Source organism: Littorina saxatilis, linkage group LG12 (genome assembly GCF_037325665.1).
Source record: "Littorina saxatilis isolate snail1 linkage group LG12, US_GU_Lsax_2.0, whole genome shotgun sequence".
Taxonomy (NCBI): Eukaryota; Metazoa; Mollusca; class Gastropoda; order Littorinimorpha; family Littorinidae; genus Littorina; species Littorina saxatilis.
In genome coordinates this window covers 26172483-26198872 of record NC_090256.1, presented here as the reverse complement: position 1 = coordinate 26198872, position 26390 = coordinate 26172483, and the positions used below count along the sequence as shown (strand labels likewise).

The window sequence follows — 26390 nt, the reverse complement described above, 5'->3', positions numbered from 1 at the left end:
GGCAGAAGTACTTTGTCTTGACTGTAACATGTTTGATATTAATTTTATACATGTAAGTACAAAACTTTTGTTTAAAAAACGTTGAATGATTATCATTAAAATTCATCATCTGTATTCTGCGTGTACCGGTATCAATCACACACACACACACACACACACACACACACACACACACACACACACACTCTCTCTCTCTCTCTCACACAAATGAAAGTGAACAAAGCATAATAAAAGTACACACAAAAGGATCTTTATAATTTCAGCTATTAATATCTTTTATTTCTTCTGGTGTTTGTTTTTGTTGTGGTTATTTTGTGTAAAGATCTTGATATAAGACCATCCAACCAGTCATCCCAACACACTTCCTCTCTTTCTCTTTCATCCATCAACCACGAAAACTCCTCACAACACAGTCTGTCTGTTCAAGCTCAGTTCACCACACACTTCAGCAAGTTTGTTCCTCATCACTTTCTTCTCGTTATTCTCCATCTTTTTCACACTGACATATTTTGTCAAAAACACTCTCAGGCCATCTGACAAGGAACGCAGTTTAGGTTGCTGACCAACTTTGCGGAAAATGAGGTTAAGCTCCGTAACTGCTGTAGAGGTCAGGAGCTGAGTCAAGGTCAATTTCAGGAATTTGACGACCGATTTCTCCAACGCACCAAATTCCAGCACCTGTTTAGAAGGAAATAACATTCTTAGAAACAGGTTAACTAACAACATGGCCTTAAAACACAAGAGATAAATTACTCAAGATTTCCTCGCCAAACGGTCTAACTCTTCCCTCATCTGCTTAGTCAGAAGTGTTCTGAAATCATAACAGCCATTTGGAATCCAACATTTTAATCAAGAAAGGGATGTCTATCTCTATGGCAACATGAATAACAACCATGGAATAAGTGTGGTGAAGTTTGTAAAAAGCTAAAGGTAGGCATAATGTTAACATGTTGACATTTGAATTCTTTAGTGGACACTCCATTCTTATATTTGTAAAACTTTCCCAAACTATTAATTTGATGGCAAAATGATATAACAGATGCAAGATCATTAAAATTGTAAAAAAATTAATTTAAAAAAGCGCAAATTAGTCCAACATTTAAAAAATAATTGCACAATCAACCAATCTGGTGCCATCTGGGGATCTCAAGAATGATTACTAGAACTTTGAAAATGTTGGAAATCCACCAATTGGTGGAACAAAATGCATGCCTGTGTCAGAATGTTTTTCCTCTTTACACTTCTGAGAATGGGACTCATTCATTACCTTCAGCACACCCAGAGACAGTGATTCTGACGCCAAGAGATGTGCCAGCATCATGGCCAGATTGTGTCGACCATCTTGACCTGTCTCACTCATCACCTTGAACATGTCCCACATGTGAAACTGTGTGGCCATCTGCAACATTGATTCACTAAAATCACAACTAGGTCCTGCTAGCCTGTGACACATATGCAACACATAGGCCAACTGATGTAACCAGTTGTATGGCATATGTGCACACCCACACTTCATAAATACATACACACCCTAGCTAACACACACACACACACACACACACACACACACACACACACACACACACACACACACACACACACACACACACACAGAAATTCCTTCATTGGAAAACCTTCAAGACCACAAAATTACTTTAGGCGAAAATACATTTAGTCAAGCTGTCGAACTCACAGAATGAAACTGAACGCAATGCAATTCTTCAGCAAGACCGTATACTCGTAGCATCGTCAGTCCACCGCTCGTGGCAAAGGCAGTGAAATTGACAAGAAGAGCGGGGTAGTAGTTGCGCTGAGAAGGATAGCACGCTTTTCTGTACCTCTCTTCGTTTCAACTTTCTGAGCGTGTATCTTTAATCCAAACATCTATATATATATACGACTTGTGTCTGTCTGTGTGTGTGTGTTCGCGATGCACGGCCAAAGTTCTCGATGGATCTGCTTCAAATTTGGTGGGCATATTCAGGTAGACCCCGGACACAACCTGGTCGATGAGAATTTTCAACACGTGCTCTCAGCGCGCAGCGCTGAACCGATTCTGTTTTTCTGTTCATCTTCCCAGATCCATTCCCAGTAACTCTTCCTTATCTTCTCCAGTGTTTTGCGTTTATCTCCCTTCCTTCGTGTGGCGTCAATCCATATTCCCGTTTCTATTTTTAGAAGGTCACTGTCGACAACGCTCAATCCATATTCCTGTTATACTATTTTTAGAAGGTCACTGTCCCTGCGAAGCCGGGTATTACTCTTCCTTATCTTCTCCAGTGTTTTGCGCGTTTATCTCCCTTACTAAATGTAAACAAGTCGCGTAAGGCGAAATTACTACATTTAGTCAAGCTGTGGAACTCACAGAATGAAACTGAACGTAGTCCGCCGCTAGTGCAAAAGGCAGTGAAAGTGACGAGCCTGTTTGGCGCGGTAGCGATTGCGCTGTGCTTCATAGCACGCTTTACTGTACCTCTCTTCGTTTTAACTTTCTGAGCGTGTTTTTAATCCAAACATATCATATCTATATGTTTTTGCAATCAGGAACCGACAAGGAATAAGATGAAATAGTTTTTGAATCCATTTTGGAAATTTAATTTTGATCATAATTTTTATATTTTTAATTTACAGAGCTTGTTTTTAATCCAAATATAACATATCTATATGTTTTTGGAATCAGAAAATGATGAAGAATAAGATGAAATTGTTTTTGGATCGTTTAATAAAAAAATTTTTTAATTACAAGTTTCCGATTTTTAATGACCAAACTCACTCATTAGTTTTTAAGCCACCCAGCTGAAATGCAATACCAAACCCCGGCCTTTGTCGAAGATTGATTTGCCAAAATTTCAATCAATTTAATTGAAAAATGAGGGTGTGACAGTGCCGCCTCAACTTTTACAAAAACCCGGATATGACGTCATCAAAGGTATTTATCGAAAAAATGAAAAAAACGTCCGGGGATATCATACCCAGGAACTCTCATGTCAAATTTCATAAAGATCGGCCCAGTAGTTTAGTCTGAATCGCTCTACACACACACACACAGACAGACACACACACATACACCACGACCCTCATCTCGATTCCCCCCTCTATGTTAAAACATTTAGTCAAAATTTGACTAAATGTAAAAAGGAACATCAGCAGTTCATATGAATAAGGAAGCCATGGGTCTAGTCAGCTGTCCCTATTCTTCCTGGAGCAGCACACTGGCTTGTTCATCATGCAAGGATTGTCTCCTCAACCAAAAAAAGTCAAATCACTGATGTGTAGTAAACGATACTTATCAAACTATAATGTTCTATGCAATTACTATCATCTATTCCCAAGCCAAAGAGGAATTTTTCTTTGTATCAACAGCTGGAAAGAGATGAGGAACAATTACACACATACTATCTTTACACAGAACACAAATTATGCAAAATGACTGGCTGCTAATAGTTTGTCAATAAAAGTGTACAAACCATTTTCTGTACTTCTCGTTGGCCAAAACGGAATTCATCCAAATATGAACAGTTGGAAAAGAAGGGGAAAACACACTCTCTCTGTACAAAACACAAGGCACGCTAAACACTCAGCCCCACCGTACCATAAATCTTCGTTCATGTTTAGCCAGGCGCTCCAGGAGGTGGCTGTAGAAAGGGTTGTACTTGGACTCCTGTTTGCAGCACTCAACGGCCACCACCACAATCTCCCTCTCCTGCTTTCCCTTCAGGCCCAGCAGTAGAACCTTCTGGAAAGCATCTAGGTAATCCTGCCAAGTAAAAAGAAGGAGAATTTGTTGTGGCACATTTACATAGACCATGTGTGTATGAGGGATCAGTGTGTGTGTGAAGGATTACAACAGATGATTTCTAAAAATAACTCTGCCAATGATTTTATGGATTGTGGAAGTGTTGCACCCCTTTGGCGGGGAAGTAGCTCAGTCGGTAGCGGCGCTGGCTTCAAAACCAATGTCGCTATCGGCGTGGGTTCGATCCCGACGTTCGGCGAGGGATTTATTTTCCAGAGTCAACTTTGTGCAGACACTCCTCGGTGTCCGAACACCCCCGTGTGCACGCATGCGCACGATAAAGAACCCAAGTTGACAGCGAAAAGTCTCAGGGCTTGGAAACATCAATACACGCATGCAGGGAAAAAACCCAGAAAAAAACATGGGTAGCGCCGTATACTGTATGGCAGCACGCTTTCCCCAGCCCCAATTTCCATGAGGGTAACCTTACAGGACTATATGAATCCTTAAGCCTGATATTAACTGGGCGAAGTTGCACAAAGCTTTGGCACTGATTTTTTGGTAAAAAGACTTCACGAAGGAAGGCCTTTAGAAACACTGAGCCAAACTTAGCCACAGATAGGTAAAGGCAAGTGATCATGAGTGACAGTGAAAATTTAGCTCCAATCTGCCTTTCAACAGTGTCCACTCAATATGATACTATTTTTTTTACAAAGACGCACATTGGAACTCATTATTCACTTCCGCCATGATCGTTTGCTTTAACAGTGTTTGGCCGAGTAAAACCTTGACAGAGCTATTTCTGAAAAAACGTCTATTATTTTTTGGCTACAATCAGATATGGATACAAAAAGATTTGAAATTGATCCATGCCATATTGCAAGCTGTCACTAGAGCTGCAGTGGTATACAAAATTTTTAAAAAACAGGTTTGCGGTCACCGTACCGGTTCAAACCGGTATTCTTTGTGCATTTCCATAGTGATTCAACAGAAACACCCACATAAAATCATTGCAACGAGAATGACATCTAAACATGGTTTTATGCCACTGCTGCAGAAATTTTGACAGATCAGAGAGCATCATTCAAGTCAGAACATGTGAACAGATTCATGAATTAATCAATGGTTTAAAGAAAACTGATGAGCTTGTAATGTCTTACTTCACTACTCATGAGGGCATAGAAAATGGATCGCCTGACATCGGTGTTCATGCCAAGTTTCTTCGCCAGATGAACCAGCTTCTGGCTCACCGCCCCTGTCACTGATGTCGATGTTGAAGCTTTCGCTGAAGCTGATGACAAAGTAAAAACAGAATGTCTGATGAATCTTTACTGCAGTGACAAAAAGAGATTCTCACATCTGTAATTAAAAAATGATTTTTTAATTACAGATGTGAGAATCTCTTTTTGTCCATAGATTCTCAACTTTGCAATTCAAAAATCACTGCATACGCTAGATTGTCAACTCTGTAATGAAAAAACTCTGCACACTGCAAACTGAAGATTCTCAAGTCAGAAGTTAAAAATTCACGGTAAATCATTTGTACTGTTCTTTCATTTTTTTGTATGACCTCTGTCTAAGAAGAATGATCACACATATAACTTTTCAACTTTTTCAGCTGTAACGATGTACTTGAGAGACTGATGACAAAAAACTTCAAATTGTATCTTTTTCCCTTCCTCAAGTCAAATCGATTGCTCCTTACTTTTACTGTTGGCCAAGTCCTCAGCCACTCTGCCCTCCCAGGCAGATCCCACAATCCACCAGCGGCCCGTCTCGTCGGCACGCAGCAAGTCCTTGAGACCCACATTCAGCTGGTTGTCTGCCAGCCCTCCTCCTGCATAACACAATGCAAAACAAGATGGGAAAAAGCAGTAGAATAATGTAGTTTTCAGCGTATCTATGTGAGCTGAGTCATGTGCGTGTGCAATGCATGTTCTGATCCTGTTCTTTTGAGTTGATGCATTTGTGTATGTGTGTGTGCGTCAAGTGTGTTTGAAGAAAGCTTGTCTTTTTGTCAGTTTGTGTCAGGTTTTCTTTTTTCCATAAAGCTACCCCACTACCCGCATCATTTATCCAGGTATTTTCATGGACATACTGCACAGGGAGATAACACTGAACTCCACTAATTTAATTTCACATCACAGAGTCGCAGTAATATCCGAAAGACGGCCTAGATGCCTAAATCAACTAAGAAAGTTTGAACCTCTCTGAATTTTCAAGAACACAGCTGCATCTCACCTCGTATAAAGGTACCAGCCACTTTTCTCATGCGATCGGTCCTTTCAATATCTGCGCCAGGGACACGACGAACGTTGTTGTTGCGAACAGCCACCAAGACCTCCAGCATGAAACGCATCCTTGACGGAACTTCCTTCCCAGACTCCTCAAGCTCCCGCGCCTTGTTCTGTATGGCAATGATCTGGTTGCCTAGCGACTCGGGATCATCTCGACGCAGGTAGAATCCAGCAGCTGTGGTGTAATATCGGAACATAATGAGAAATACCTATGCACAATTTTACTATTCTTTCCCACATATTAAGTTCTGTGTCCATAATTAAAAAAAAAAAAGGAAAAAATAATCGTTTTGATCAGTAGTTCAAACACAAATATAAACAAGAAGGGCAAAGCCCATATGACTCACATGCTTGACCTTGACCTTTACATGACCTTGACATTCAGGGTCAAGGTCAAATAACTAAACCTAGCAATGACATCATACACTAAGAACTGCTTTACACATTTTTCCTACCAAAATACATGTGACCTTGACCCAAGGTCAAGGTCATCCAAGGTCATGCAACACAAAGCTGTTAATTCAAGACATAGGAAGTACAATGGTGCTTATTGGCTCTTTCTACCATGAGATATGGTCACTTTCAGTGGTTCACTACCTTATTTTGGTCACATTTCATAAGGGTCAAAGTGACCTTGACCTTGATCATATGTGACCAAATGTGTCTCATGATGAAAGCATAACATGTGCCCCACATAATTTTTAAGTTTGAAACAGTTATCTTCCATAGTTCAGGGTCAAGGTCACTTCAAAATATGTATACAATCCAACTTTGAAGAGCTCCTGTGACCTTGACCTTGAAGCAAGGTAAACCAAACTGGTATCAAAAGATGGGGCTTACTTTGCCCTATATATCATATATAGGTGAGGTATTGAATCTCAAAAACTTCAGAGAAAATGTGAAAAATAGCTGTTTTTTAGACAACATTTATGGCCCCTGCGACCTTGACCTTGAAGCAAGGTCAAGATGCTATGTATGTTTTTTGGGGCCTTGTCATCATACACCATCTTGCCAAATTTGGTACTGATAGACTGAATAGTGTCCAAGAAATATCCAACGTTAAAGTTTTCCGGACGGACGTCCGGACGGACGGACGGACGACTCGGGTGAGTACATAGACTCACTTTTGCTTCGCATGTGAGTCAAAAAAGCTTCTGATGACTTTACTTTGCTCAGCAGTACACAGAAACATGTTCCTGACCGGCACGGTTGGCCTAGTGGTAAGGCGTCCGCCCCGTAATCGGGAGGTCGTGGGTTCGAACCCCGGCCGGATCATACCTAAGACTTTAAAATTGGCAATCTAGTGGCTGCTCCGCCTGGCGTCTGGCATTATGGGACTGGTTGGTCCGGTGTCAGAATAATGTGACTGGGTGAGACATGAAGCTTGTGCTGCGACTTCTGTCGTGTGTGGCGCACGTTATGTCAAAGCAGCATCGCCCTGATATGGCCCTTCGTGGTCGGCTGGGCGTTAAACAAACAAACAAACAAACAAACAAACAAACCCTCCTACTCATCCCCACTCTCCTCCAATCCCTAAAGAAAAGAACGGTGAAGAAAAAAAAAACTACATAGAACTGAAAATCCTTGAATCAAACAGAACCACCAACATTGCCCTTGAACAAAGTCACCTTCTCACGTTCTGGTTTAAATCCAAAACAAGTATCTTCACTGCCATGAAAGTCTCATGGGTGCATGAGGGGTCAAAAATCTCTGCCTAAACTTTTCCCAGACACTTGGTTCAGACCTGAATTTTCTCCCGGCCCACTGCCTACTGGGATCTCTATCAAAAAGCCGGAATTCTAGCATAGCCATGTGCACACAGGAAGTTTACACATTAGACACAACGCATTCCTCACTCACATTTCAAGATGAGCAGCAGCAACTCAATATCCTTCTCTGTGAATGACTCCACAAGTTGCGTGATGATGTCAAACAGGAGGGTGTGGTGAGCCACCTACAACACAAAAAGAAGAGATATCATAAGACACAAGCTAATTCCTTGACCTGGATCAAACAACTTGGACTGATCAGAGTGCAAACAGCACTTTGACTCTAAAACTTAAGACAAACAAAAAATCAGACAGCATTTAACAACAAAATCAGCAATGTTCCATCTAAACTAGATCGAACCAGTTGTGAAGACAAAAGGGGAACTTGGTGTCTAACAAACAGAAAAATGCCCCTTGATTGTCTACCTTTTCTTTCCATGGAAGCGTGTATGATTGTCTTATTGACTGTCAAGGATTTTTTACTCTTAAATTTCCAATTACTTCTGTTACACAGAGAAGGTTCTTCATTCAAACAGAAGACACTAGCTTTGACAAATAATTTTTTTCAGTTACACAAGTTTTCCAAACTTTTACAAACCTGTGTCAACTTTGACAAACATTTAAAGACTGAAAAAGGAGGAGGATAACTTATTAGATGACTTTAAAAAAACGTTTAAATGCTGAGCAAACCATGACAGACGCACACTATTCAACATTCTATTCTGATTCACTATTCAACCAAACACATTCCCTTTCAAAAAGTAGAAAGAGAAAAAGGAAAAGAAAACAGTCTTACCTTAAAGTTGTACAGATATGCCAGGAGCAACAAAACATTGTCCATGGTGTGTTCTCCTCCATATTCTTCCTGTTGGCTCAGATGATCATATTGTTTGGTTACTTGCTGCAGAAAATATGCACCTGAAAGACACAAACACAAAATCACAGAGGGGCAACGACTACAAAGCAGGCTTCTGCCGTGACTTTCCACATACTGAACAAATTGACCAAGTGCAACTCTGGAAATAATCACAAACAAAGTCTTCATATAATCTTTTTGCTCCTAGTCCTAGTACCATAGTCACTGATTACAGGATTCAACAGGCATGTAGCCAAGTGGTTAGGACGTCTGCCTTCCCTGTGGAAGGTTCAAGGTTCAAATCACTGCTGGTCAAGGGTGAAGATAGTCAGTTTTGTTCAGTTTAACTCGTGTGCCGACCTGCTAGTGCCTTATCACCCTTCGTGCGTACATGCAAGCACAAGAACCCTTGCAACTACGCACACAAAAAATCCTGTAATCTCCGTCAGAGTACAGTGGGTTATAGAAACACAAAAACTACCAGAAAGTATCCCCCAGAATCAGAGTATGACTGCCTAAAAAACGAGAAAAAACGGCCATACATGTAAAAGCCCACTCGTACCTTGTATCTACTCACATGTAAAGTGGCGACACATTCTAAAAACATTCATCATCCTTGCAAAACAAAGGAAAACTCACACCCTGGTACCTGTGATGAAAGGACAACTCTGTGACCAACCAAATGTGTCCTGAAAAGGCAGGTGTCCTTTCAGGACAGGTATATTTTGGTCAAATAAAATAAAACAAGTCGCGTAAGGCGAAAATACAACATTTAGTCAAGCTGTCGAACTCACAGAATGAAACTGAACGCAATGCAATTTTTCAGCAAGACCGTATACTCGTAGCATCGTCAGTCCACCGCTTGTGGCAAAGGCAGTGAAATTGACAAGAAGAGCGGGGCAGTAGTTGCACTGAGAAGGATAGCACGCTTTTCTGTACCTCTCTTCGTTTTAACTTTCTGAGCGTGTTTTTAATCCAAACATATCATATCTATATGTTTTTGGAATCAGGAACCGACAAGGAATAAGATGAAAGTGTTTTTAAATTGATTTCGAAAATTTAATTTTGATCATAATTTTTATATTTTTAATTTTCAGAGCTTGTTTTTAATCCAAATATAACATATTTATATGTTTTTGGAATCAGAAAATGATGAAGAATAAGATGAACGTAAATTTGGATCATTTTATAAAAAAATCACTTTTTTTTTTACAATTTTCAGATTTTTAATGACCAAAGTCATTAATTAATTTTTAAGCCACCAAGGTGAAATGCAATACCAAAGTCCGGCCTTCGTCGAAGATTGGTTGGTCAAAATTTCAATCAATTTGATTGAAAAATGTGGGTGTGACAGTGCCGCCTGAACTTTTACAAAAAGCCGGATATGACGTCATCAAAGGTATTTATCGAAAAAAAGTAAAAAAACGTCCGGGGATATCATTCCCAGGAACTCTCATGTAAAATTTCATAAAGATCGGTCCAGTAGTTTGGTCTGAATCGCTCTACACACACACACGCACAGACACACACACACACACCACGACCCTTGTCTCGATTCCCCCTCTATGTTAAAACATTTAGTCAAAACTTGACTAAATGTAAAAAGGGACAAAAGGTGTTCTTTATTGGGAGGAGTCTATTTGTCGGAGGGGCCTTACAAAGCAAGTACAAGACCCACAGAACTGAAGATTATTCTTTTCTCTGGATTTGGCAGACCAACAGACGGTAAATTCTTCCTTGCCACAATGGCCATCCAACATGGTACAGTATATGAATTTTCAGTATGCAACCATCGATTCACCAAAAATTCCTTTTGATTTCTTACCCACTTCAGTGCCGACGTTTCCATGGAGAACAGCAACCAGCATGGCCATCTCAGCCACCAGTCGTTCAGGGGTCATTGCCGTGGATACCACAGCTTCAGAGATGAGACCAGAGAGTGACTCATTGACGGAAGCTCTGCTGTTACTCATGTACAGGTCCTCAACAGCATTGGCAATACTTTGCATGTTTGATTCACTTGCCCTGTCATGAAATATGAAAATAGCTAATACAAAACAAAACAAAAACCACAAAGACACACAAGGTGTTACAGCAGTCCCTCTCATGAACGGACACCCTTGGGCCATAGCAAAACTGTCCGTACATTGCAGGTGTCCGGTCACGGGAGGGGTGACCACACCACCCCCTCCCCCATACACTCACACAGAGACACACAAACAACAGGATTGAGTCTATGCTAATCACTTCTTGTGGCTACTAAACAATAAACTCCTAATACTTCTTTAAACGTTCTGTAAAAATGATTTGTATGAAAAGTGTTGAAAAGAAGAGATAAAATAAATCCTCAAGGCAGTGAACACACTCACCATGCACTGACATACGAAAGCAGCCACACAAACACAGCACAGAGGAGCGTGTGCAGATGCTTTGCAAGAATAAGCTTGAAAACCAGTTTGAATAAATAGCAGCAGATAGAGCTGCATGTCATAATCATGTAATTTATTTTCATCTTGTCTGGCTTTATTGACTGCATGCCGATCATGTGGCATGGCAGTGCCTTTCACTCTTCAGTGGGTAATACACTGTACATAACACAGCTCCCACTCTCCCTCACTAATGCCTACCCCAAACCGTGACAACTGATGCTTGGAAATTGTGTGGAAGAGTACACCTCTCTATTTCTCTCCAATGCTCTTCCTGCTGACCTGCAGTGACACCGGACACCCCACAGAGTAGTTTAGCCAGCTACCCCTCCACCCCCCCCCCCCTCCCTCTCTCTCTCACTCCCTCCAGCCATGTACTGTTTGGGGCTGTGGCCAGAGAGGTCAGCTCCAACTGTTCACTCAGAGCAAAACCAGTTGACTGTGTCGTAACTTTTGACAATGCAAGACAACTGAAGGGTTCACAGATTAGGCAACCGACTCACTGGTCAAGGCTGAGGGGAAACAAGAGTATCTTGTCAATGAAAGAGGTTACACACAGACACACGATGCTGAGAACTGTGGCCGGTTTTTCACTCTCTTTCGCTCAGGACCTTCATCGACTGTGGTTTCTGTTGTTTACGTCCAACAGACAAGAATAAAGAGCACAGTGCAGTTTCATGTTGGCATCTTCGCATGTACTCCACTCCTGACCAAAACTACCTCCCCTCCTGATGGGTACAGGTGCACTCAAGTTACCAGTGACTGTCGTCACGCCATTGCGGCTGTGATCTTTGTACCAAGAGCCGGACTGCTCTGTTATCGATTTTGTTGTGGTGAAAATTTGACGATGGTCTGTCCGTACATTGGAGGTATGACCTGCTGTTGGGACCGAAAATGAGTGTCCGCGTCCACGTTTTGCAGGTGTCCGTTTAAGGGGGGGCAAATATAGAAGGAAAACACTCCGTGCCGAGCAAATGTGTCCGTACATGTCAGGTGTCCGCTCACGCCGGGGGCCGTACATTGCAGGGACTGCTGTACCTAATGGTAAAAAAATGGCCAAACAACGTTAACAGCAAATGGCGTAAGATTAGATCATGTTAAACCAAGGTAAATTTGAAGAAAATAAGCACCAAACCTCACTTCATAAACTTTAAAATGAAATCTGTTAACAGGGCCAACACACACAAAAAAGTGAAAAACCTGAAAGGCCAGGGTCCACAGTGGCAGGGGCAAAGAACAGCCTCTCCTGGAACCAAATTGTATGTTAATAAATTATAAAATAATACACATTTTGCCCCGATCAACCATCCAAACAACATTTTTAATTTTTTTAATTTAAAGTTTTACTTTAACCCCTTCACTGCCACAGTATAACAGCATTTTGGTATTGCTGTGTGCCAGGGCAAAATTTCGCTTTGTTCAGTCGCGATATAACCTTCGTGGTTGAAAACGACGTTAAACACCAAATAAAGAAAGAAAGAAATGCTCGATCATTTATTGAGATATCTCTTAGATCTTTGGCATATGCTTTGCTTATACCCTTGGCTATTATAGGATGACATGATCATTGGACTTTGTTTGTGATTGTTATAGTAAAAATTGATATAATGACAATTTTTGTCAAAAATTACAGTTTCTGGACTTACACACACACATTGCAGCACGTAAAACCACACAAAACACTGCTAAAACTGGTGTCAAACATCAGGTACTCACATTACAGCCCATAAAAGTATTCTTCTGTGTGGTAATCCATAAATCACTTCTTGTAGAGCTTCCAGAACACTGTTTTCGCTTGAAAACAGGTCTACAAGTTGAGGTCTGACTTTCGGCCGCCATTGTGAACCCTATACTCGGTTCTACACTTCTAACAAAGTTTTTCACCACGTGGTACTAACTTATCCGAACGGTCAATGGGAAAGAACTGTGTTTAGAACCCCTACAAGCACTTGGACAGTGGTTACCTCCCATTTAGTTTTCAGAAATGTCCTGAAATCGAAAATTTTTAAGTAAATTTTCATTTGATTAATATACTTACCCGAATCACATAAAAGCATTGACGCAGTCTGAATTGCTAAGGTCTGAAAAGGCTACCCGTCTTAAACAATTTTAAAGGGAAGCAACCCAACCACAAAAGGTAAACATAGCAATGGTAATGACCATATACCCAGGGAGTTACCTCCCGTACCGGGGTATGTGACGTCACCTCCACTGCTACCACGTGGAATCCTCATTACGGCTTTAAAGAAACTAAAAAACCATAAGCGGGGTTGGCGGGAGGGAATACACTATGTGATTCGGGTAAGTATATTAATCAAATGAAAATTTACTTAAAAATTTTCGATTAAATTACATATTCTTACTCCGAATCACATAAAAGCAGATAGCTTCAACAAGGCGGTGGGAATGAAAACCAAACACACTCTTAAAACCTTGCCAAAAACCTGGCCTGCTGCCAAAAGGTCAGGGAAGGGCCCAGTGAGAAAGAAAATCTAACTCACTCTAAACCCTAGCCAGGAACTGGCCCACTGCCAAAAAGGCAGGAAAGGACCTGAGAACCATCTTGATTGACAGCCGAGATGTCTCTCAGGCAAAAAGTTGCGAAAGACAACGTCAGAGAGCCAGAAATCTGTGCCCAGCACTTCTTCCGATCTGCTGGACCAAACGACCCAGAAAGAGACCCCAGCCTTGGATTAACCCTAGCCGAGTAGGGGGAAAGACAAGCTGCCCCCCCCCCCCCCCCCTTTCTATTGGAAGGAAATGCCGCCCTATAAACGATCCGTGCGTAAGGATGTCCACTCAGAACAGTGAAGGACAAACCTCACGGAGACCGTCAGACAATCATGCCAAAGTATGCAACCTTGGGATGGAGTGAAGCCCGAAAGGACTGTGAGATAAAGGTCAGCTCCAGAAAAGAGTGACCAATATCTAACCAAGAAAGAGAGAGAGACACCTGCGTACAAGGTACCAGAGCCCACCTCGACAGGAAAATCCCAAAAAGAGACGTTCGCCAGTAATCCTCTACCAGTCAATGCGAAAGCAGAGAGAGAGGTAATACGAGGAAGTAGATCGCGTCTGACTAACTCTGAAAGACTGAGAGTCAGACGCAGAGATCAATGGGCAAACGCCGTAGTCATAGTTGCCTGTGGTAGAAGGGTGACTGTAAAAGGAAACCCGACCCAAGGGAAGTCGTCCTGATTCACCTCGTGCTAGGACGAGGAAGAAGAGGAAGAGCCCAATCCGAAGTCACAGGAACCGAAAATGCCATAGTCGCCCACGCTAGACAGGAGGCTATAGCACAGGCTAAGGCTGAAAGCCAAGAAGCCCGAAGGACAACCATGTACCAAAGTACCAACAGTACACATGTAAACGTAAGAAACGTAAGTTTCGGCTGTCAAATAAGATGCTGGGCTAAAAGCCCCAGCAAAGAAAAACCAGAACATTAGCTAACCCTCTGCCCAAAAGGAGAGGAGTAGCCAAAAACCTGAGAGAGGTGTTAAGCCACAAAGAATGACTCCTCAAACATACATTGCCAAAGACAATGCCCCCTCCGGAAAATCTGAATGTTACTTCCGAGGCCAACTCAAGCGCAGCTTAAGTTTGGACGAAACACCAGAACGAGTCTGATCGCTAGAGAAAGACAGAGTCAGACTCAGCGAAAGACAAACCAGGACCAAGTCCAGAAGCTTGTGGCAAAAAGTGAGAAAAAAAAACAAAAAACAAACAAACAAAAAAACAAACAAAAAAACGGGGAAGCCTGAAGCCAGGAGACCCCACTCAACAGAAATCGTCCTATCTCATCTCCTGCTTAAGATGAGAATAAAGGAAGAAAGTCGAAGTCCGAAGCCACAAGAAAAGGGAAAGCAACAACCATCCCCGCAAACAGGTGGAATGGCTGTTGCACCAGCCGAGGCTAAAAAACCTGGATGCCCGAAGGTCAGCCGTTGTTCCAAAACTCAGACGTACCTATGAAGCGTCTGTGAAAGAAACAACCTCTCCGGTAAAACCGGAAGTGCCACTGTAGCAGCCCGAGGCTGAACTACTGTTACACTGACTGAGGACTGAAGCAGTATACCCGAAGAACAGCGTTAGATCCGACCAGAAGAGACCTCAGCGGGTGCTCGAGCTGATGGGCCTAGATCACTGTTAAAAGATCGGACTGACGCATAAGCAAATATGCACACATAAGATCGATGGGAGTCGCCCGACCTCACCACTCCCACAAACTATTGGCTGTGTACAGAGACCATCCAATGAAAATTGCAAGGAGGAGACCCCACCGCCATCCCAAAGTGGAGGGCGGAGGAGGGGGGGGGGGGGGTGTGATCGGCGGCACTTCCTTGTGGGGAGAGGCTTGCTGCTAGGGCTGCCCTTCTCCCTGCCCGAAAGTGATCTATTTCTCGACAATCGAGAATCAGGCAGAGACTGCCTATTGGCCGCCGGCTTAAATTGTCCAGAGGCCTGAGCATGCTTCCTCTGAGGAGGCTAGCTCTGTTTTAACCCTTGTAGAGAGAAGTCAGAGATCTGCTGATCTCTATTTGACTGAATCTACCTTTCTTTTCTGGTATAAACACCAAAGTTCAACAAGTAGGTCCCTCTACCCCGAGCAAAGCCCGAGTGTCTCTCCTATGCTGCTCAGAGAACTGAGAATGCGAGAGAAACAAGTCCCTCCGACACCTGACTGTAAAGTGAGGTGAAGGGAGGACAGCCCCTTTTTTGCTCTTCGTTCACCCTAACAGAGCTGACTAAAAGAGTGGAGATGACATCAGGGTCCTGACACACGCTAAGTGTGAAAGGTTCAGTGACTCCGGGAAAGAGCGCGAGGGCGCTCTGACGATCATCTCCGACAAAGAGGCAAATTCCAAAAACTGACGTCCAAAATCCTCTAAGCTCCTGCATTACCAGTAAAGGTGTATGCGGAAGAGCAAAGACGCCAGCAAGTTCCGACCCAGCTTCAGAAAAGAGAACTTCTTATAACAAGAAGAAACCAAAACCGAAGCCTGTGTAGCCGAAGACAGCCAAGGCTGAGCGTGTTCCGGAACTGACCCGTGAATAACGAGTAGCAGAACCAGAACCCGTGGATACCACTTTAGGTAGGAGATTGACTAGCCAAAAACCTGCGAAAGGTGGTACCTACATTGAAGGAGACTATTGAACCGGAAGTAGGAAAAAACTCCTCCTTCGCGGAACGGAAGTCCGACATCGCTGAATGCAACCAAAGAGGAAGCCGATGTACTTCCATAAAATATCTGGAAGTAACCTCCGTCGAGACCTCGAGAGAAGCCAAGAGCTTCGACGGAAATCCAGGACATGTCTGATCGTTGGCTAAAGACTGTATAACAGAATAGCCAAGAGAACTGACACAGCCTAAGTCACAGTTGCCAGTGGAACACTACTGAACGGGATGACCGGAAAACCGGAAACCCGTCCACCCGGAAACCGTCCTGTCTCAACCCCTCCCGTAAGAGGGTAAGAAAAAGAGGAGGTAACATCCGAAGCCACCAGGCATAAACAGTAGACGCAACACCCAACCAGTGAAGAGACTACTTGTCACGGCCGAGGCTGAAAGCCTGAATGCCCGTAGGCCAGCCGCTGTTCCTCACTCACTGACATCCCAAGAGGAAGTGTTAGTAAGAAGAACAATGAATCCGGCAAAGCCAGAAACGCAACAGACAAAACCGCACAATGCGGAAGCAAAGGTTGCGTGGACTGAGGCCGGAAGCCCGAACGCCCGTAGGCCAGACAACGGTCAACTCCAGGAAAGAACACACAGTGTAATTACAAAGGAGGACCTATGGTTCCGGTAAACCGGAAGCGCAGCGCCAGCGGCTACCGCCCTTGCACTGAAAACGCCACTGCCCGCAACGGGACAAAGGAGAGATCAAAACAGTGCCGCCGGCGTTGAAAGGGGTGTCGACCCCACACCAGGGTGGTGAAAAGAAGACTGCCCTAACAGCCCATAGGGCGGATGCTGATCCTCGCTCACCAACAATCCGTGAAGGAGTGTCTGTAAGAGGAAAAGCAAATCAGGACTGAGCCGGAAACACACCCGACGTAAACGCACCTTGATGCGGAAACGCAAGGCATGAAGACTGGGGCCGGAAGCCCTGTTGCCCTGAGGCCAGTCCACGGTCAACTCCCACCATCACCTCTGAGTGTGAGTGTGCAGGAGGACCTTCGTTTCCGGGAAAACCCGGAAACGCGACTTCCGAAGGAAACCGCCTTTGCTCAGAGTCTACCGCACACGCATTGTGTACTGGACAAAACTGAACAAGAAACGCAACAAACGAAACCGCACCATGATGCGGAAACGAAGGTTGCGATGACTGGGGCCGGAAGCCCTGATGCCCGGAGGCCAGTCCACGGTCAACTCCGGCCACCACCTCTGAGTGTGAGTGTACAGGAGGACCTTCGTTTCCGGGAAAACCCGGAAACGCGACTTCCGAAGGAAACCGCCTTTGCTCAGAGTCTACCGCACACGCATTGTGTACTGGACGAAACTGAACAGGAAACGCAACAAACGAAACCGCACCATGATGCGGAAACGAAGGTTGCGATGACTGGGGCCGGAAGCCCTGTTGCCCTGAGGCCAGTCCACGGTCAACTCCCACCATCACCTCTGAGTGTGAGTGTGCAGGAGGACCTTCGTTTCCGGGAAAACCCGGAAACGCGACTTCCGCGGAAACCGCCTTTGCTCAGAGTCTACCGCACACGCATTGTGTTTGGACGAAACTGAACAGGAAAAAGGGAGTGACCCTTGCCAAGTGAGTTCCGTCCCAGCAGGGACAGTCCGGTGGCTTCACTAGAGCCGGTGGACAAGCTCGCATACCTTGTAAGCTTCCAGAGGAAGCAGAAGTAGCAGAAGTTCCGTCATCACCGGATGCCGTCGCAACCGGAAAGGAACCGGAAGCGAACGAGCGAGAAACGCTCACCGCCGGCGGATGTACGAGGCTTAGAGCAGGTATAGCACGCTTCAATTCCCGCGCACTAAATTGCATATCTCTGGAACAAGAAAGCTCAACAGAGAAGTAACAAGAGACGCTTGCCCGTCTGACGAAACGGACGAGCAAGCCGCAAGTAGAAGAACGACCCCCGACAACGAACGTGCGTCAGGGGAAGAAAAGGTAACAGACATGATAGTGTTAATCTCTTTGTCCGGAAGGACCACTAACACGGGAGGTATAGGAACCGCAGAAGACGATTAAGGCTTAACTTTGCCCTTGACGTCGCCCTTGCCCCGTTTACTACCGTTATCTGCCATGCCGGCCGAAAATACAAATGGCGGCCAACAACAACAACAAGCTACTGACGAAAATTCGCAAGTCCTAAAGGACGGAAAATTATCAATAACAAGTCAAATATTCTTACTAAAAGCAAGACAAAATGGAAAGAGCTCACCAACTACACGGTAGAAGACAAGCAGACGGGTAGGTGGTCGGTGGGAGTAAAAACTCCAACAAACCACACAGAGCCTTCAAAAGACGACCTCTCCTCCAGAGCTGAAAAGTCGTAATGAGGATTCCACCTGGTAGCAGTGGAGGTGACGTCACATACCCCGGTACGGGAGGTAACTCCCTGGGTATATGGTCATTACCATTGCTATGTTTACCTTTTGTGGTTGGGTTGCTTCCCTTTAAAATTGTTTAATTTAAGACGGGTAGCCTTTTCAGACCTTAGCAATTCAGACTGCGTCAATGCTTTTATGTGATTCGGAGTAAGAATATGTAATTTAATGTTGCTGATGCAAATCCCCCGTACTAGGTACGGTTATGGGCGTACGACAAACCAAAAATGACCACGTACCTAGTACGGGGTGGGCAGTGAAGGGGTAAAGAAACCGGATTTTCTGGTTTTAATTTTTTTTCAAAAACCGGATCTCCGGTGAGAACCGGAAAGGTGTTAGCCCTGTTTTAATGTTTAATACCAGATGTGAAATAGAACAGGAAAAAAACCCCATCCAGCATTGTTTTTCTGTGTGTGAGTATGTGCTATCTTTTCACTTTTTATTTAAAAATTTACATCATAACATTGTACCTACAAAAACTATACAAACTGTAAAGCTCTTTTTATTCCGTTAGATCTCTTCAAGGGATTGTCAAAAGATAACATGTGCCAACCTGTTGAGCAAACCCTTCAACTGTTTTTTTAATCGCTCCACCTCCTGGCTCCTCTGTCCACTCTCTGCAAGCATGGCCGCTCTCTTGGCTGGAGGAATGTAGGCCGTTTTGGAATCTGCTGGACATATTCAAGTAGAGCAAATGCCATCAATATTCGTCTCTCGCTTTAAAGACTGCATATTCTAAAGCCATGGTATCAATCTGTTAAAGGCAGCGTTAATCTGAAAGGAAAAGTGAAAGCGTTGCGGTGATAATATACCAGAATGTTGCTGGACACAATACTCACACACACAGTCCGGTAAAGTGGTATACATGAAAACGATACTATGTACAATACTACAAGTTACAACACATCAGACGAACACATAGTGTAGACAGAGCCACACAAACAGACCTTTCTTAGCAGCAGAGAGGAGATTCCCCTTGCTATCAACAAGACGCCCGTAGATGTCTTCTTTGACCCGACTTTTCTTGTCATTCTCATCCTTTTTAGCACTCTTCATTTCATCTTCCTCCTCTTCTTCTTCATCGTCATTCGCATCTTCGTCTTTTTCAAGATTGTCATTGTCATCCTCCATTCCATCATCACTGTCTCTGCCATCAATTACTCCATCTTCATCTTCACTTCCGCCCTCTTCTGCTTCCATTTCTTCACCACTTGACCCTTGCGTTTCTTCTTCCTCCAGTTCATCCGCAAAATGCACTTTTCTTTTGCGACCATCTGATGAAAGGTCTGTTGACAGAAGAATCAGATTTTTAAAAAATGAAAGCAAAACTCAGGAAAAACTTGTGCTGCAAAGTAAGTCAAAATCATATCAGCTATGAAATCAGAAGAAAAAATACAATCATATAACAACAACCCATCATCATCCTTCATCAATCAATGTTGCATAAACAAGTCTTAAAGTAATGAATTTATTGTTCGCAAGTTGAACACATTATAAGCAAAGGACAGCCATTGACAATTAAAGTGACTGCACATGCAAACAGGCGCATGAAAACAGTCATTTGTGCTCTAAGCATCATGTGAAACACCTTCCTTATTGAGAGTTTTTCTCATCCACATCACATGCTTCTTTTTTTTTTTTTATCAACACTGTTGAAATTGGAGATCATACAACAAAGGGAAGTAAGCATTGGTAATAATAATAATAATATAGCCAACAGTAAGTAAGAGCTACGTGGAACCAGACTCCTGGAATCTTACACAATATGAATCATTGAAATGAGCAAGTGACTTCACTTTATCATTACTGCATAGATTTTGCTGTTGTCTATACAGTATTCAGAGCGCTTACTCCCTCCCCTTGTATATATTTATCTCGTCACTAACGCGCCTCCTCACTTGTGTATTTTTCAATTTTGCTGCGTTTCCACAACAACCCATCAGACAACACAGACGGAGACAAAACACATCTGTAAACTTACTTGATTTCGTATTCTCTTTGCTTTTCTTTACAGTCACTGTTTCTGCTGGTTGATCATCTTCACTGTCAGGCTGATCATCATCGCTGTCGCTGTCGGTGTCACTTTCTTCCCCTTCCGATTCAGCCACGCTCTTCAGTTTGTCAGGGTTAACGATGTCCAGCAAGTCTCAACGAGTTAAGGCTATCTTTGTGTATTTAGCGTAACTATGACTGCATGGTCTGTTTCACAAACCGTTTGCAGTGTATTGCACTCACACCAGACTGCATGATTGATACCCAGTTAAAGCCCTTTTCTATACTAAGTAAAACTATACCATCAAGCTCTGTACAGCAGGCAGTTTGCATTTAAACTGAATATTTTAGGAAAGCATAATCAATAGAATGAGGCAGAAAATTGCCACAATATCTCAAAGTAAAGACATTATATATTATCACTGGCGTTGCACCAAAAGCCTAACCATGGAGATGTTTTGCACAGAACCCACTATAACCAATAACAACATTGTGCACTTTTAAAAGCTAAAATACAACAACAAATATTGAAATATTTATCCTACATATGTGAGAGAGATACCCGTGAGATAAAAATCGTTCAAATCACACGTGTGTATATCAATCATGTAAATGAGGTCAACCGGAAGGTCAAGCTATGTAAATTAAGAGTACATGGGATCAACCGGAAGGTCAAGCTATGTAAATTAGTAATTACATATTCATGAAGAACTACTTTTGCAACAAAATGGCAACTGCCACGAAAACTGATTTGTCAACACTGAAAGAATTTTTGAGTGATGAGCTGTTCGAAGACATGTTTGGGTTCAAGTGCTAGTCTTTCGGATGAGACAAAAAACCGAGGTCCCTTCGTGTACACTACATTGGGGTGTGCACGTTAAAGATCCCATGATTGACAAAAGGGTCTTTTCTGGCAAAATTGTATAGGTATAGATAAAAAAAAATGTGCACCAAAATACCCGTGTGACTTGGAATAATAGGCCGTGAAAAGTAGGATATGCGCCGAAATGGCTGCGATCTGCTGGTCGATGTGAATGCGTGATGTATTGTGTAAATAATTCCATCTCACACGGCATAAATAGATCCCTGCGCCTTGAGTCCGAGTCTGGAGATACGCGCGCGATATAAGACTTCATAAATCAATGTTTGGTGATGACGCGAATGACGAAGTCGATGAAGAAAAAAGCGAGTCATCCATGATTTATGATTTTTCTCCAATAGACTCATTCACTCAGACAAACAAGAACAAGAACACTCTCCGAAAAACGGTTTACGCTATACGTCGCCTATCGACGTTTATGGCAAAACACGGGGACAAAAAAAACATTAGCACCATCCAACCACAAGAATTATGCAAAATTCTCTGCTCTTTTTTCATGTTTGAAAAAAACGGATGGCAAATAGTATGAACCATCCACGCTGAGGGGCCTTCTCAGCAGCATCCATCGACAGTTGAAGTCTAAAAAGTACTGTGCATCCGTTATAGACTGCCCCGAATTTGCACAACTGAGAGAAGTCGTGAAGACAAAGCAGAAAATTGTTAAACAGGAAGGTTGTGGCAACTTACCTAACAGGGCTCAACCGCTGAAAGATGAAGATGTTGAGAAGCTGTGGCAGACAAAACAGTTCGGAGTCGCAGATCCAGAAGCAATCCTGAATACTCTGTGGTGGCAAAACACAGTCAACTTTGGTCTGCGCAGCCTGACTCCTCACAGGCACATGCAGTGGGGAGATGTGTCCCTGCATGAAGACAGTAATGGCAGAGAATATCTCCAATTTTGCGAAAGACAATCCAAAACATGCCAGGGCGACAATCCAAAGTCTGTGCGTGATGTCTGTCCGAAAGCTTGGGCGTCGAACGATGAGCGCTGCCCTGTCGCAGTTTACAAAACATACGCAGCTCTCCGACCAAAAGGTTACTCCGAGACAAGTTCCCCCTTCTATTGTGCAACAAACACAAACGTTGCATCTGAAGAATTTCCATGGTTCAAGCGCCAACCTGTCGGCGTCAACAAGTTGTCAGCAACCATGAAAAACATGTGCAGAAAAGCTGGGATCATCAACCCGAGGTACACCAACCACTCTGCACGCAAGTTCCTAGTGCAGAAACTTTCCGAGAATAACGTTTCTCCGACCAAAATAATGCAGCTATCTGGGCACAAAAACGTCCAGAGTATTAACAATTACAGCGGGGCCCAAGGACTGTTATGCCGGGGTGGAAGTAGAGATAAGCGCCTACTTCCCAAGAAATGCTCCATATGGCTTCGTGTCTCCAAACACCTCTGACAGTCAAATCCAGCTCCTGGCCTTCACGTGGCGGGCCCTGTCTTCGACTAACAGGAGAAGGGATGCAGGCGGGTCCCTGGCGCCTTAAAACCAGCTGCTTCGGGCAGATGGGGCTCGTCAACCTTGGATGGTCGCTCATCTAGGAGAAGGACAACTCCGATTTCAAAACCCGCACTGCCTTGTGTGCGCCTTGGGAAAGGCAAAGGCTACGAGAAGGAAAACTTCGACAACAAACCCGGGTAGAGTGGACTCGACAGCCCAGCAAGGCAGCTACTCTTGGGGAGGAGGCAACCCTGAGTAAGAACCTCAACCACCGAAGACGGAAGACAGCAGCCAACTTGGCGTGGGGAGAAAATCGGCTGTCTACGCTTCCACGATAATATGGCCGTACAATTATAAGAAACATCGAACGCAGAAGAAGAAGAAGAACAATTACAGCAGCATTTCCCAAGAGGAACACTGTGGCTTCAGTCTGATGCTAAACGGCACTGCACCGGTCTCGGAGCTGTCGCCAGTGTCGGCAGACGACACATTGGTTTCGCCCGCATCGGCCACTTCAACTCCTGCCGTCTCCACTGCCACTGCCACAATCACATCCCAGCAAACGCTAACAACACTGTTTGCAGGGCCTGTGCACGTTGGTACCATCAACATCAACCAATATTTGTGCAGTCACCAAACCGAGAAGTGACCATCTGAAAGCTGTCGACTCGCCTGGCTCCGACTTGACTGTCATCCTATTGCGGAAGGATATGCTTTGCTGTTGTTGTTCCTTTTGGTTTCTGTTATCCTGTGGCCACTGCTTTTCTTTTTATCTGGTATATTTTAAAGTTACCATGATTTCGTTGTTTGAATTTATTTCATCAATGTTCAATATTAAACTTAACAGTGTTAACAAAGGCGAACTACTTTGTCCTAGTTTGAGAGTGTGTGTCATGGCGGAGGAATGAATGTCAAATTGAGTAAAGTGGTTTGAAGTTCTAAAGCGGGTTGATCCAAAGGCAATAGCGCTGTCGGTGACTTTTAGTTAGATCTGGCACAGAAGTATATAATGTAGGATAAACAGAATACTACATGGCTTGCTGTGTCGTACCAGATTTACACTCGTTGCTTTTTCAAATAGTGAACAGCTCGCTTTCGCTCGCAGTTCACTATTTAAAAAAACAACTTGTGTAAATCTGGTACGACACAGCAAGCCATGTAGTATTCTCTATATATATATAACCAAATGGGAAAAAGGATACAATCTAATCCGTCATCCATAAACGCCTTTGGAAGAGTTTTTCTTTTCTTTAGTTTCAGCTGTTTCTCCAGCTGCCTCAGCTGTTGTTTTTCTCGGGATATCACTGCATCCTGTGACAGTAATCAAAAGTAAATATTGCACAAAAGTCATCAACAATCAAGTGGTAGCTGTACATAAGACCTTGCCACTGCCAATCTGTGCAGAATTCAGTAGCACTGAAAACTAAGAAAATTCAGTGAAAAAAAATCTGTCACAGAGATTTACAGTAATGCTTTTTGTGCTCAGTGAGCTGTTTATAAATTATATTAAACTTCTGCATGGTGAGTTATGCTAAAGGTTCAATAGGTTACAACACAAATAACTACATAAAACTCATTCTGAAGTGAACTGAAGAAATCACACTTAAGTAACAACTGTAATCTTTACACTTTTCTTACTATTTAAAAAAGAACAAATAATTTAACAACAGCAGCAACTCACATAAATTGTACTCTGCCCTTTGTTTTCAGTTTCATCATCGCTGACTTCACTCTGATCGCTGGGCTCCTCCTCTTCTCTCTGCTTTCTTTTCCGTTTTTTGTTTGTCTTTTTGTCAGAGTTGTTTTCTTCTTCAAGTTCTTCTTCTTCTGGGGTATCCTTTGGTGCTGGCGCTGAACTGTCTGCTGGTGCGTATCTTGCAACCCTTCCAGTTCTCCCTGCTTTCTTCTTTGGCGGTGCCTTAACAACTTGCACAACTTCATCCAAAACTGGTGCCTGTTGTACAAAATATTGGTGCTGATAAGATAAGATAAGATAGATAAATTTGCAGATGTCTAAGGCCGCAAGGCCTATATCTGATCTTTTGACCAGTGCTATTGACTATAGATCCTAACTTTGAAATGGCCTAGTGTAACGATCTTTTGATCGTGCCTTATAAACTGTAGCATAGTGTGAAAAAATTGTGTATGGATGAAAAAAGCTGTAGCGAAGACTTAAAAATGTTAAAGAAGTAAAACAAAACGTGGGTGAACAAAAACAAACTCAATTCTTACAATTTAATTACTTTCTGTTTGACAGCCTGTGGAAGCAGAGAGAGAGAGAGAGAGAGAAAGAGAGAGAGAGAGAGAGAGAGGGGGGAGACGAGGACGAAAGAGAGGGGGTGGGGAGGGGGGTAGGAGATACTCAATTCAAAGCATCTCACCTTCTGTTTTGAAAATCTTGACAGATACACGGCATTCATCTGCGCTTTCTTCTTTTTCCTTGCTACTTTCCGTGCTTCTTTTCGTGAACGGAGGCCACCCCATTTGTCATTCTTCTTATTTCCGCTGGCTTTTTTCTTCGGATGACCACCAGTACTTTTGATGCCGAATTTAGATTGAAATTCCTCTTGAATTCTTTCGAGATTACTATTTCGGTTCTTCATGTTGAAAAACACGTGTTCCAAACCGACGAAAAACAGAGCGAGTTTTAGCGTCAACTAAGGTGACTCGAGTCGAACCGGAGGTCGCAAAAACTCGGTCCGGTACGACTGGAGTGACGTCACCGGTTAACCAACTTTCAACCTTGCTTCCTGCGTAGGGTCTCTCCAGTTCCAAGATGGCTGCCAAGGCGAGGTGAGAAACTTCTGCAAATATTTTTTGACAAAGTTACGGATTGTGAGAAGACATTTGTTGTAAATCACTTAGCCTTTCAAAAATTAAGGATACTGGGTTGGATACTGTCTTGGTTTTAATGCATTTTATTTTAGCAGTGATGTTTATTTTGGGAAGAAATGAGGTCAACAGGAGTTTGGGTGCGATTTCGGCTCAAATGTACTTTAGCGCCCTGAACTTTTACCCGGCTGTTTTGCGCTCGATTTTCACGCTCACTTCTTCATTGACGTTCGAATCGATAGTTCGATGTTTTGGCATTACATTCACATCAACAATAAAACAGTACTGCTTGTTCATCATCGTCGTCCATCAACTCTCCACAACAGTAAATCCGTAACGCGCTTGTCGCCATCTTGTTGCAAGGGACGCGACTGGACACAACCCAACAGCGTTTCCGCGAAGAAAAAACCCAGACATGCGCAGTGACCCTACCATAGCTCAACCCTGTTCCTCGCGAAAACTCGCTCTGAATGTGCTCAGACCTTTGCTTCCTTACAGCAGAAAGATACTACTAAGGGAGGCTACTCTGACCTCATAGTTTTTGAGAAAGGGGCCGCGAAACAACATTATAAAGAACTGCTATCAGCGTA

At 43.3% G+C, this 26390-nt stretch overlaps 1 protein-coding gene across 2 annotated transcripts; it reads right to left on the bottom strand.

Moving 5' to 3' along the window:
• Positions 1–257: 257 nt before the first annotated feature.
• Positions 258–25600, bottom strand: LOC138981631 (nucleolar MIF4G domain-containing protein 1-like). Of its 2 annotated transcripts, none has more exons than XM_070354617.1 (15): positions 25350–25600; positions 24650–24922; positions 24171–24279; positions 20630–20794; positions 19596–19934; positions 19202–19319; positions 10484–10683; positions 8599–8720; positions 7894–7987; positions 5978–6208; positions 5442–5573; positions 4897–5027; positions 3593–3757; positions 1268–1399; positions 258–678 (listed from the first exon to the last, which is right to left on the bottom strand). In XM_070354617.1, the coding sequence occupies exons 1-15, from the start codon at positions 25569–25571 to the stop codon at positions 403–405; spliced, it is 2709 nt and encodes a 902-aa protein (XP_070210718.1). In that variant the 5' UTR covers positions 25572–25600; the 3' UTR covers positions 258–402. The 2 variants fall into 2 exon arrangements, with proteins under 2 accessions (XP_070210718.1, XP_070210720.1); XM_070354619.1 differs by having other exon boundaries at positions 19202–19316.
• Between the last annotated feature and the right edge of the window lie 790 nt (positions 25601–26390).